General features: G+C 40.5%; 1 protein-coding gene across 5 annotated transcripts in view; it reads right to left on the reverse strand.

Annotated features, from left to right (window-relative positions):
• The window catches only part of Dync2h1 (dynein cytoplasmic 2 heavy chain 1), a 221001-nt gene that overhangs the window by 41096 nt on the left and 166352 nt on the right, over positions 1-13553 (reverse strand). For 4 of the 5 annotated variants that reach the window (NM_023024.2, XM_087563631.1, XM_087563632.1 and 1 more), the window contains 3 exon segments: positions 4330-4446; positions 10829-10933; positions 12347-12555. In NM_023024.2, coding sequence (NP_075413.2) covers positions 4330-4446; positions 10829-10933; positions 12347-12555 — 431 coding nt within the window. 5 annotated transcript variants of the gene reach the window in all.

The raw sequence follows: 13553 nt of genomic DNA on the forward strand, positions 1-13553 counted from the left end.
AGAAATGAACCCACACATTTATGGTCACTTGATCTTTGACAAAGGAGCTAAAACCATCCAATGGAAGAAAGACAGCATTTTCAACAAATGGTGCTAGTTCAACTAGAGATCAGCATGTAGAAGAATCACCCTGTACAAAGTGTAGGTCCAAGTGGATCAAGGACCTCCACATCAAACCAGATACACTAAAACTGATACAAGAAAAAGTGGGGAAGAGTCTCGAACACATGGGCACTGGGGAAAATTTCCAAAACACCAATGGCTCATGCTCTAAGATCAAGAATCGACAAATGGGATCTCATAAAACTATAAAGCTTCTGTAAGGCAAAAGACACTGTCATTAGGACAAAACAGTAACCAACAGATTGGGAAAGGATCTTTTCCAATCCTACATCTAATATCTAAAATATACAAAGAACTCAAGAAGTTAGACTCCAGAGAGTCAAATAACCCTATTAAAAAATAGGGTACAGAGCTAAACAAAATATTCCCAGCTGAGGATTATCGAATGGCCAAAAAGCAACTAAAGAAATGTTCAACATACTTAGTCATAAGGGAAATGCAAATCAAAACAACACTGAGATTCCACTTCACACAAGTCAGAATGGCTAAGATTAAAAAAAAACTCAGGTGACAGCAGATGCTGGTGAGGATGTGGAGAAAGAAATACTCCTCCATTGTTAGTGGGATTGCAGACTGGTACAACCATTCTGGAAACCAGTCTGGAGGTTCCTCAGAAAATTGGACATTGAACTACCTGAGGACCCAGCTATATCTCTCTTGGGCATATACCCAAAACATGCTCCAACATACAACAAAGACACATGCTCCACTATGTTCATAGCAGCCTTATTTATAATAGCCAGAAGCTGGAAAGAACCCAGATGCCCTTCAACAGAGGAATGGACATAGAAAATGTGGTATATCTACACAATGGAGTACTACTCAGCTATCAAAAACAATGACTTCATGAAATTCATAGGCAAATGGAATGCACTAGAAAATATCATCGTGAGTGAGGTAACTCAACCACAAAAAAACCACACTTGGTATGCACTCATTGATACGTGGATATTAGCCAAAAAGCTCGAATTACCTAAGATACAATCCACAGACCACAGGAAGCTCAAGAAAGAGGATGACCAAAATGTGAATGCTCCCACTCCCTCTTAAAAGGGGGAAAATATCCATAGGAGGGGATATGGAAGCAACGTTTAGAGCAGTGACTCAAGGAATGGCCATTCAGAGCCTGCCCCACATGTGGCCGATATATATTCGGCCACCAAAACTAGGTAAGATTGATGAAGCTAAAAAATGCATGCTGAAAGGGACTGGATATAGATCTCTCCTGAGAGTCACATCTAGAGCACGTCCAATACTGAGGTCAATGCTGGCAGCAAACCACTGAACTGAGAACAGGACCCCCTTGGGGGGAATTAGAGGAAGGATTGAAAGAGTTGAAGGAGCTTGCAACCCCATAAAAACAACAATGACAACCAACCAGAGCTTCCAGGGCCTAAACCACTACCAAAAGACTATACATGGACTAACCCAGGGTTCCAACTGCATACGTAGCTGAGAAAGGCCTTGTTGGAGCACCAGTGGAAGGGGAAGCCCTTGGTCCTGCCAAGGCTGGAACCCCCAGTGCAGGGGAATATGGGGGGGTGGGTAGTAAGGGGTATGTAACTCTCCATCAGGGCTCAAAGAACCCTGTGGAAAGGAAGCAAAAAAAGGGTAAGAGGCAGAGGGGATGGAGAACACCAAGAAAAAAGGCCCCCTAAATCAACATGATCCAAGCATAAATGAATCATTGAGACTGAGGCAGCATGAACAAGACCTGCACAGGTCTGCAGCAGGTCCTTTGTATAAATGTTATGGCTTCCAGTTTAATATTTTTATAGACTGCTTGAGTGTGCCAAAGAGTAGGTCTCTGTTTCATGTGCCTTCTGTTTGTTTGTTTTGTCTTATTCCAATATGTTAGTTTTTGCTTTATCATATTATATTGCATCCTATCATATATCATGTAATACATTATATCGCTATCCCTTAGAGGCTAGTTTGTTTTCTAATGAGACAGAAATGGAGTGGATTTGGATTGGAGGAGAGGTGGGAAGGGAAACTGAAATCAGGATATATTATATGAGAAAAAAATCTATCTTTAATAAAAATATAGTTTTTTTTAAATGGCTGTTATAACCTAAAGGATTGACACATGCAAAAGGAAATTAGCAGCAAGTCAGATGGTGCTTGTACAAAGGACAACCAGAATGTTTAGGCAGGAGAGGCTGCTCCCTCTCAGCCAGACACCACCTGTTCATTGCCTTTCAATGACTAAGATTTCATAGCACAGAGGAAACATTAAGAGACTCACATGCGGTTCATTTCTGCATTATAGTAATGCCCAGGTTTTATTGATTTGGCTTTTATTTCTGAGCTTAAAACCTTCATACATGAACCCACAGCTAGACAACCGCAGCACGGGGTGTGGGATGCACCGCATTTCTGCCCTAGCTCAGGAGCTATTGTTAGCTAAGGGTCACTGAGAGGCAGATTTCTGTGGAGTGCAGTCTTGGGTAGGTAAAACCACTTTCCAGTAGATGGTCCACATACCCAAGAGTATATGTACATGCAAACTGGGCCACAGGGTTAAAAAAAAGAAGACACAAAGCTGGGTGGGCATAGAAGAGAATGGTGAAGAGAAAAATGGTGTGGTCAATATGCTCAAAATATAGTGTATCAAGCTCTCAACAAATGAATAAGCATCTTTCTCACATGTTAATCTGATGTGGCTAAGCAGTCCTAGCCATGGTAGGGGCCTAAGCATCTATTAACTCTGCTACACTCATCTTTGAGTGTACCTGAAGTTTCCTATTAGCCATTCATTGAAACTTATGGTCATCCCAGAAGAGCTCTGCTGAAATAATTTGGTTCCTATGGACTGAAAGCTCAATGTGCAGCATAGCTGGCATTAGCGATGACTGAGCCTGCTAATCTGGACGCATTCTCTCTAGACTTATCTTCTTTCTCTTTTTAGGATAAGCTCCTTTGTTAATTACATATTTAAAATCAACACTAAAAAATGCTACTTTTCTACATTTTCCACTTATCAAGGAATGACCAATGGGTCCAGAGCCATGAATAATGTCATCCTAATGTTTTTAAGATCTGTACTAGAAATAGCCAGTATTTGTCAAGTACTTAGTGTGGAGTAAGCTTCACAAGAGTTAACTAGTCTAGCTTTTATTGCAGTTTATGATTTCCTCTATCTCCCCAAACAGAAAACAGGCGAAAGGTGATGAATTAAGGTGGGCAGAACCAATCTAGACGTATAGACGGATTTAAAGTCAATGGTGTACTCCCATGCTGCACATACATGGAAAATCAGTGGAAGAATGCCTGCCTTCTGTCCTCTGAGCAATACCTTGTGTTACATGGCTAGTATGGCTTTGTTATATGCACAATGATAATCTACGTTGAGTTAAAAATACACGGAAAATTGTTATAGCAGAGAAGGAGAGACACCTTCAAGGTTGGGAGTGTGATGCAGTGCAGTGAGACTGATGCAGGTGGACTCCCAGTGCATGTAAAAGCTGGGCTGGCATGGCAGCCTAGGAATGATCCCAGCACAAGAGAAGCAGGCAAGGAGTTGCAGGTACAGAGCTACCTGGACTAACCAAAGAGAGCACTTTCAAATTCCGTGAGAGACTCTGCCTCAAGGTGGAGAAAAATGGAAGACACCACCAAAAGTCAATGTCAGGCTTTCACATGCACTTAGAATGTCAACACATATGTCACCAGGTACACACATGCATACATACCACAAATACACAGCCTATGCAAAAGATATTCAAATGAAAGTGTTTTACTTACTGTTTCCTACCTCGATTATTTTGGTACTAGAATCTTTTTGCTTTCACTTAGTCCACTTGCTCAAAATTTATTAAGACTTAAAATCTAGTGAATTTTGATTTGAAAAGTAAATGTAATGAGGTAAAATATTTACACATGTGGTTAATACCATATACTTTATAAAAAAGACAAAATGATTTGCTAAAGACTTTAATTGAAAATTTGGTTAAATTTGTGTAAATTGGTTACAACAAAGAATAAAGAAGACTAACCCCAGTGCAAACTGACAGGAAGCAGGGAGAACAAACACTGTGACTGACTGTGGGACTCAGGAATAATGTTTGCTGTGACTGTCTTTCTGCTCAGAACAAGCAGGCCAGGCATATTTTTGTCACTCAGGCAGAACAGCACAACCCTTGGGGCCTGGAGAGAGCAGCACAAGGAAAAGGTTGTAAATGTTTCAATCCTCCCGTGACTAACCTGATTCAGCTTCTTCCAAAGATTGAGAACGGGGGAAAGTTCATTTGACCAGATTTCTCTGTCAAATTTGCAACCCGCTGTGACAGATCTTCCCAAGATCCTGAGCTGGGAGATAACCTGAGTGAAGAGAGCAGGTCACAGTGAGTCATGTACAGCAACTAAATCCCAGCACGGACACGGCACAGTGCAGACCTACACAGTCTGTAACAAGCGGAGAGTGTATAAATGGGTGTAATCCTTGTGTCTCTAACAGTTTTTTTTTTAAACAACTGGACTCACTCAAATAGTTAAAAAAACTAAAATCTGAAAAGTTCTAAAATTAAATACTGTGATGGTTGTTAGAAAAGCTGTTTCTTCATGCAGAAAGTGTACACTGTGACATTATTTATATCTTCCTGGTTGCCCTTCTTGTTCATTTCAAAATCCACAATGCTTTCCAGTTCAACTGATTTAAATCTTATCATTTCAAAATGCTGGCAGTGTATTTAAAAACACAGCACAGAATAAATGCAAATCCAGTGGCCCTTAGCTGGTGAAGGAGTTTACATAGATTTTTAATGCCTAATTTTCAGTTTTCATTTTAATATTCCATCTACACACAAAGAGCCAAAGAAATACGACCAGACAATTAATAAAGTGAAGCAGGGTAAACATCCCCCCTGCTGGGGCCTGTGGGGCGCGGCTTCAGGATTACTAGCTTCTTTGCTGTGCTCCTCAAAATCAATCACTTGCATCTTCTTTCCTAAATGAAATCACGTCTACTGGGTCCTGTTGTAGAAACATTTGTCTCCTTAATATTTGCCAAAGATGACCCAGAACATGACCAATACTGTACCATGGACACGGTGGTGACGGTAAAATGACTGGGCTAGTCAGCAATTTTGCTTGTAATATTCCAGCCAACCAGTAAAACTCCATTATCATACAGCTTATCTAATGGAAACAAACTGAGTCCCAGAAACCCAGGGACGTGTTTCACAGGGCAGCATCTGAAAACTTCAACACCTGCAGCCTGCTCAGTACCTTCACGTTTCTACGAGATAGAAGCTGCCTCTCTCTCTCTCTCTCTCTCTCTCTCTCTCTCTCTCTCTCTGTAGCCTATTTACTAATTTCCGCTCTTACTTTAGTAAACCTGTAATAAAATTAGGACTATAAATCTTTCTGAACGAAAGTACAACTTAATTGCTACACATCCATGATCACACTGTCGGATTCGGCTCCTAGAGCTTTTGATTGATTGATTTCCTAGTAGGAAAGCACGGTGGAGAGTCAGCGCTCAGCTGCCTTTGTTTCTCTGATGAGCCATTTCCATTGGAGCTGAACTCAACACAGCACTTAATTTATCAGCATCACTTCACTACAAAATGTCCCTAACTGGTAGTGAGGAGATGCAATATTCTAATTCTGGTAACACTTGCCATCACTTACTTGTGTTTTAAATTTATTAAAGACAACAGACAACAAGAATGTAAAGAGAAAAAAGGAAAAAAAAAGCATAAATATATATTTTAAACTATTTCAAAGAAATGTTGGCAAGCATTCCCCACCCCCACACATGGTCATGTTTTCTGTCCCAGAAAGATGCCGTGACACACACATATAAAAATGCTGTGGCGATTCTCTTATAAGTAGAGAACAATAAACAAGGATGTTCAAACACACAAAGACATTTCTATGAAAGGGAACAGGGCTGTCTGTAATAGTAGCCCATCTACTAGCTTTACAAATCTAATATACATGCTTTTTCTTTATAAAGTTCAGATAAGATATTTAGGAAACATGTTTCAATCCAGTTAGTCTTTTTTTCAACAGTTTCCTCAAGGTAATGTTACAGCACATAAGTCTTCCTATATATGCAAAAGTTAAAGGATATTCATAAAAATATCTAGAGATTTGTTGTTTGAATGTTAGAATATACAAAATGAAGGCGGTACATTTTTATTATGTCCATGTCCCTTCAAACGCGAGCCACATGCAAGGCACATTAAATACTGGTTACTTTGGAGATATTTCATCTAAGACCCAGAGAAACAAACTGCTATGCTAAGGACTTGTAGGGTCATTTTTCAAGTCAATGTGGTATTAAATGCCAGAAAATAAGTCAAAAGATGTACAGCTTTTATGATTTTAAAATAAACATATATTTGTTTTTTTTTTTTTTTTTTTTTTCGGAGCTGGGGACTGAACCCAGGGCCTTGCGCTTGCTAGGCAAGTGCTCTACCACTGAGCTAAATCCCCAACCCCTAAAATAAACATATATTAAAAACTAAATCTCTCCTCAAAAAGTCCATACTAAGGCTAGAGAATAAGCCAGTCTCTAAGCCTTGAAATAAATTCATTACCTAAATACCAAGTTGACTACTCGAACATTTGGGCTTCCTTCTGGTTAGTGCTAAGGAATTAGGACCTGATGTTACTCACTTAAGGACACAAAACGCTTCCTGTGCCATGCAAAGGTCATTATGCTGCTCTGCTTCACTGTGGATGACTGGTGGGCCTCCAAGGCATCCTGCTCAAGAGACCACACCTTCTTACTTAATGAAAGTACTCATCAGACAGGCTCCACACTTTTACTATCGTGGATGTATATCTCCTGTGATGGTTAATCTTGTTGTCAACTTGACTATACTTAGACTCAGCTAGGACCTCAGCAAATAGGCACACTTGGAGAGATATTCTTGACTGGATCATTTGAGACGGGAAGACTCACCTCAATCTGGGCCACACTTGCTTCTTAAAGCCTATGTAGGGACATGGGACAATGAAACTCTCCTTGGCCTGCTTGCTTTCTTTGAGCTCTTGCTGGCAAGTTCATCTGTCCTGTTGCTGAGGCAAACCTTGGCTGATGTTAGAACCTACTTATTCAGGACTCCAGTGTAGACTGAAGGCCAACTGAAGCAGCCAGTCTCATAGACTGAACAACTACCAGATGTTCTCTTGCCTTTCTGTCAGGAGACAGCCATTGTTGGAGCTACATGACTATGGTCTATAAGTCACTCTAGTTACACATAATACCTCATCTAACCTAATACTCTGCCTTTTTCTTTTTTTTTTTAAAGAATCATATTTGATGGGATCTCATAAAACTGCAAAGCTTCTGTAAGGGAAAGGACATTGTGGTTAGGACAAAACGGCAACCAACAGATTGGGAAAAGATCTTTACCAATCCTACAACAGATAGAGGCCTTATATCCAAAATATACAAAGAACTCAAGAAGTTAGACCGCAGGGAGACAAATAACCCTATTAAAAAATGGGGTTCAGAGCTAAACAAAGAATTCACAGCTGAGGAATGCCGAATGGCTGAGAAACACCTAAAGAAATGTTCAACATCTTTAGTCATAAGGGAAATGCAAATCAAAACAATCCTGAGATTTCACCTCAAACCAGTGAGAATAGCTAAGATCAAAAACTCAGGTGACAGCAGATGCTGGCGAGGATGCAGAGAAAGAGGAACACTCCTCCATTGTTGGTGGGATTGCAGACTGGTACAACCATTCTGGAAATCAGTCTGGAGGTTCCTCAGAAAATTGGACATTGAACTACCTGAGGATCCAGCTATACCTCTCTTGGGCATATACCCAAAACATGCTCCAACATACAACAAAGACACATGCTCCACTATGTTCATAGCAGCCTTATTTATAATAGCCAGAAGCTGGAAAGAACCCACATATCTTTCAACAGAGGAATGGATACAGAAAATGTGGTCCATTTACACAATAGAGTACTATTCAGTTATCAAAAATAATGACAACATGAAATTCTTAGACAAATGGATGGAAGTAGAATATATCATCATAAGTGAGGTAACCCAACCATAAAAGAACACACATGGTATGAACTGATACCTGGATATTAGCCTAAAAGCTCAGAATACCCAAGATACAATTCACAGACACATGAAGCTCAAGAAGAAGGAAGACCAAACTGTGGATGCTTCAGTCCTTCTTACAAGGGTGAACAAAATACTCACAGGAGAAAATACAGGGACAAATTGTGGAGTAGAGACTGCCCCATCTATGGATCCATCCTATATGTAGCCACCAATCCCAGCCACTATTGCTGATGCCCAGAAGTGCTTGCTGACAGGAGTCTGATAAGGATGTCTCCTGACAGGCTCTGCCACACCCTTACTGATACAAACCATCAGACTGAACATGGGGACCCCAATCGAGAATTTGGAGAAAGGACTGAGGGAGCTGAAGGGGTTTGCGACCCCATAGGAAGAACAACACCAACCAGACCCCCTAGAGCTCCCAGGGACTAAACCAATAACCAAAGAGTACACATGGAGGTCCCCCCAAGGCTGGACCCTCCAGTGTAGGGAAATATCAGGGCAGGGAGGCAAAAGGGGTAGGTGGGTGGGTGACCACCCTCATAGAGAAACGGGGAGGAGGGATGGAATAGCGGGTTTATGAAGGGAAACCAGGAAAGGGGATAACATTTGAAATGTAAATAAAAATATCCAATAAAAAAAAGGATACACATGGAGTGACCCATGGCTCCAGCCATGTATGTAGCAGAGGATGTCATGTGGCATCAATAGGAGAGAGGCCCTTGGTCCTGTGAGGGTTTGATGTCCCAGTGTAGGGGAATGCCAGGGTGTTGAGGTGGGAGTGGGAGGGTGGGAGGGGGAGCATCCTCATAGAAGCAGGGGGAGGAGGGATGGGAGGGAGGGAACCAGGAAAGGGAGTAACTTCTGAAATGTAAATACATAAAGTATCCAATAAAAAAGGAAAACAAAAAGGAGCTGTGACTTCTCTTCACCAGCAGAGATGAAGAACTTACTTGTGAGGAACAACTCACTTGTGAAGAATGCTATTTTTATAACCATGCTCCCACCACTTCCTTAATGATGGGGGAATGAAGACTGAGACTGCCAAACAGACAGCCCAGAAAGACAAAGCAGACAGCACACGGAAAGACAAAGCAGACAGCACACGGAAAGACAAAGCAGACAGCACATGGAAAGGCAAAACAGACAGCACATGAAAAGACAAAGCAGACAGCACACGGAAAGACAAAACTAGAGGAAAGAACAACTCAAGAAATGCTGGATATCCAACATTATAAGCATGTAGACTTAAATAATAAAATACTTCCTAATTAGATTGCTTATAAATAATGGATGTAAATAGCTACGTTGGAGCCTTCTGTGTACACTCTGCAAAGAACCTCTGAAACAGCTTATCACATACCATCTGCACCTGGCATGGTATCCATTACTAAGCAGCACACCCATACCTGAGGGCCAGCAGCAATAGGATATGGTGAGAAATAACTCAAAATGAACATTTAAAATATGTAAACTACATGGTTGGTGAGATAGCTCAGCAGCCATCAGTGTCCTAGAACCCAAGTTTGGTTCCCAAAACTCCTGCAAGAGTTGATTGCATAATCTTTAAAACAAAAACTCTAGAAAAATTTCTGAGGAGGAATGAACCAGAAAGAATGAGTTACAATTCTAGCTCTGCCTCTAAGCTCTTTGATCTTGGACATCTTATAATGAGACACAAGTCTCAGTGTCTGTTTCCTCATGTATTAAAAGGGAAAAGTAAGGGCTCTTATCTGAAAGTCTGTAAACAGTAAATACGTTCCTGAATACACAGCACTGAGAACAGCTTCCGTACGGTGAGGTCACTAATCAGGACCTATTCAAATCACCAAGCGGCAGCTACACAGAACCTACAGATTTGCTGTTTCTGTGTATTGTGGCGCAGTGTAAGGGCTTAATCTCATAGCTAAGGGCTTATTAGGAGGTCAGTGGACCATGGGGCTTGGCTGCTGTATCAATCACTAGTCCCCAGACACAATTACAACTCAATAGGAAACACTTGGTGAGGAATACTGAGCAAAGAATCAGAAAAGGAGTATGCTGTTCTAGGTTAAGTTGTGTCACTGCTACTCTCTCTTCCCTCTCCGCCCTGCTTTCTCCTGCTCCCCTGATGTCAGCAGGCTTTCTCCACTACACCCCTCTACCATGCTTCTGTCTTCCAGAGGCCTAAAAGCAATGGCCTGAAACCTGTGGAGATCTTCGTTCTTTATGCAGTCCTTGGGCATTTTGTCATAGTGATGAAATGCTAACATTTAGTAACACGTTTTGTCTCCATGATTTAAAAAACAGAAGTTATATAATATCCAATCATAAACTCATATCAAATATTTATCTTTTATAAGATAACACAGGAAGGAAGAATATGTATTTGTATCCTGCGTGTTATAGAATATAAAATTTGGTGTTCACTCATACAAGTTACACTCAGTACAGTCATAATAAAATCCTTCTGAGGAGTGAATCAAATATTCTAATGAGGTTGATAGTGTTCAGTGTCATTTTACTCATAGAAAAATACTAAGATAAAACCATTTGAAACCTTTAAAACAAGGTAAAAACGAAGGGTTTGTATTAAATAAAGCTGTAAATAAAAGTGTGTAACATTCAGCAGTGAAATGATGCTGTCTCCTCCAGACTACAGAGTTGCCTGGTGCATCACACCTGGGAACTGGTCATGCGCTGAGAGGAGCGGGCGATGTTGGCGGGCAGACCGAAGAAGCTGGGTTTGTCATCCTCTGGGAGCTTCTCAATGACAGCACGATAGTCCTACAGGAAAAGAAGAAAGTGCTGTCACCAACAGCAGATCTCCACCCCAGAAATCACTACGTATGGACAGGATTTACTAGATAGGTATCTACATTTTCTTCCTATCAGTGCTCTCCTGATCATCTATGGAAGGATTGTCACTAGTATTCTTTGTGCACTAACTATTTGATACTGTATTTTCTTGTTACAATCCCCTACATATAGAAAGACTTTGAGTGGATTGAATAGAACATACCAGTGGATCTGCCTAGTGTGTGTAAGATGCTGTGTAGATATGTTTGGGGAGTCATAATATGTTACAGCACACAAAAGATCCACATGTAGAATTCAGCTCTTACACATCTGAACAATCACTGGTTGTTTTATTTTGAAAAGCAGCCACTTAGAGAAACCCTGTAACCTATAGGCACAATGTAGTATTGTCTACTCGGTGCCTACTCACTCTGAGTAGCTCACCATGCAGTCCGTGCACATGCCTGTCTTCTGCTACAGTGTGTTGACATACATTGATAATCAGGAAGCATTTCCTCCGCATCAGCGTAACACTTACCTACCCCTAGTTTTAGATGAAAAAAAAATCAAGGGCAGATCGGGAAGGAATTTATTTACCTTGGTTCAAAGCTGGGAACCTCTTTCATAGAGGTAAGGTATGTTATTATATGCATGCATACATACATATGCATCCACATAATATCTGTTGATCAGGGGCAGATTTCTTTTCTTTCTGTCTCATCCTTGGCAGCTGCCCCTGAAGTATACCACTGAAGTATAAGAAACCCAGGACTGTGATCTCCTTTGACATTCTCTGTCCTTTAGCTCAGTGACTGCCAATTCCTTTCGAGTGTTAGACACAAGAGTATGTATGTATTTCCTGTCACAATGGCATGTTGTTATCCCTCTGAGAAATGTGGCATCTAATCTAATCAGATAAAAATATAACCAAATACTGTTAGGCATCTTATTAAATTTAAACTATTACTGTGTGGAAAATTAAACACTTGATTCACTCCAACATATATGTAATCTCTTGTTATCTAGACTGGTTGCAGGCATTTGCCTTCCCAGACTGACTTACTAAGTAGCAAGTAGCAGTTTCATGTCCCAAAAACAGATCCTCACAGAAATACAAAAAGGTCTCTCTTATCATTTACAGACAAAGGTTGGGTTGTTGGAAATGAGTGCAGTCTCTTCTGTGAACCAAGGACTAACTAGGAGACAGAACCAGGGAATCTGGCTGGCTGAGGATGTGCAGTGTTGAGATAATGAATGGCTCATACTCCTGTGTTTAACATACAAAAATCATTGTTGTATACCCATCATGTGCACATTTCTGCATGAATTTTATCATTCAAACATAAGTTTCAACCACATGTACATACAGGAAATGCATGGGAAATCACTATTTCTACCTACCAAAATGCTGCACGAGTTTGGGAGAGAGATGGAATATGGGAAAATGCTTTTCTTATTCCTTTGGTTTAGTACATCAATTATTGAAGAATTAAAAAACTGCTTCAAGTAGGACTGAAGAACTCTAAGATCAAAATAGTTATCTATACGTCCTCCATAAATAGAATTTTCAAGTAAGCCATGTACAAATTCCCACTGTACATCTTTGGAACCTATGAGTAAAACAGATACTTTATTAATTTTATTTTTAAAAAGATTTTCTTTACTCAGAATTTCATATAGGTATACTATGAAATATGATTTTATCTTTTCCATACATGCATGTCCCCTTCCTAATTTTATGTCTTTTCCCCTTTTGGTAAGCCTCTAAGTGCAGCCAGTGCTACATATATATGCTTGCCTATAGGACCATTCACTGGAGCACAGGAATCCTGTAAGTGGCCACATCCTCCAAGAAAGAATGATTGTCCCTTCCCAAGCAACTGCCAATTGCTCCACAATAAGGCATGTGGCCTGTGGATCATGTGGTACTCTGTCCATGCTGAAATTCCTTCTGGCTTCTTGTTATGCAGTAACAAAAGCTGCTGTGGATTCCCAGCCTAGGACACAGCACTGCACAGTCCCTTACATTCACTTTACTGAGGATACAGCAATAGATTCTAATATATTTCAGTGATTTCTGTAAATGATCTCTGTATATTTGGTGAACATTTTATTTCCAAAAATTTTATACTTATCAAAACAATCAAGTTATGAATATGACAGTTGAGATCTAGGAGTCTGGGTCACCATAATAAGAAAATCATAGAATCCTACGAATTTGGAGTGCAAACAGAGCATTCTGAATACAGGGCCATCCTGTTTTCTAACCATGTAGCAATGACTAATTAATTTGGAACTCTCTTGGAAAATTCTGATCCAAATATAACTTTATCCAGAATAGCTATTCAATGTATTCTATTAAACAAAAAGGTAGACACGGAGCGCACTACGACCTGTGCTTGGTGAAACAGGTAGCTCATAAGATAATCTGATTAACTGAGGAGTCTGCAGCAGGACTTCGCCCAGTAGCCTTCTACCTGTTATAGTCTACAGTCAATCATCTGCACTCTAGGAAGAGAACTGGAGCACTGGGGAGGGCTACAGACGACTGGCAGCAAGTGCACTCCTCACAGCACAAAAATAAACATAAGCACATAGCAAGCTCTTT

The sequence above is a fragment of the Rattus norvegicus genome, chromosome 8 (genome assembly GCF_021556685.1).
Source record: "Rattus norvegicus strain SHRSP/BbbUtx chromosome 8, alternate assembly SHRSP_T2T, whole genome shotgun sequence".
Taxonomy (NCBI): domain Eukaryota; kingdom Metazoa; phylum Chordata; class Mammalia; order Rodentia; family Muridae; genus Rattus; species Rattus norvegicus.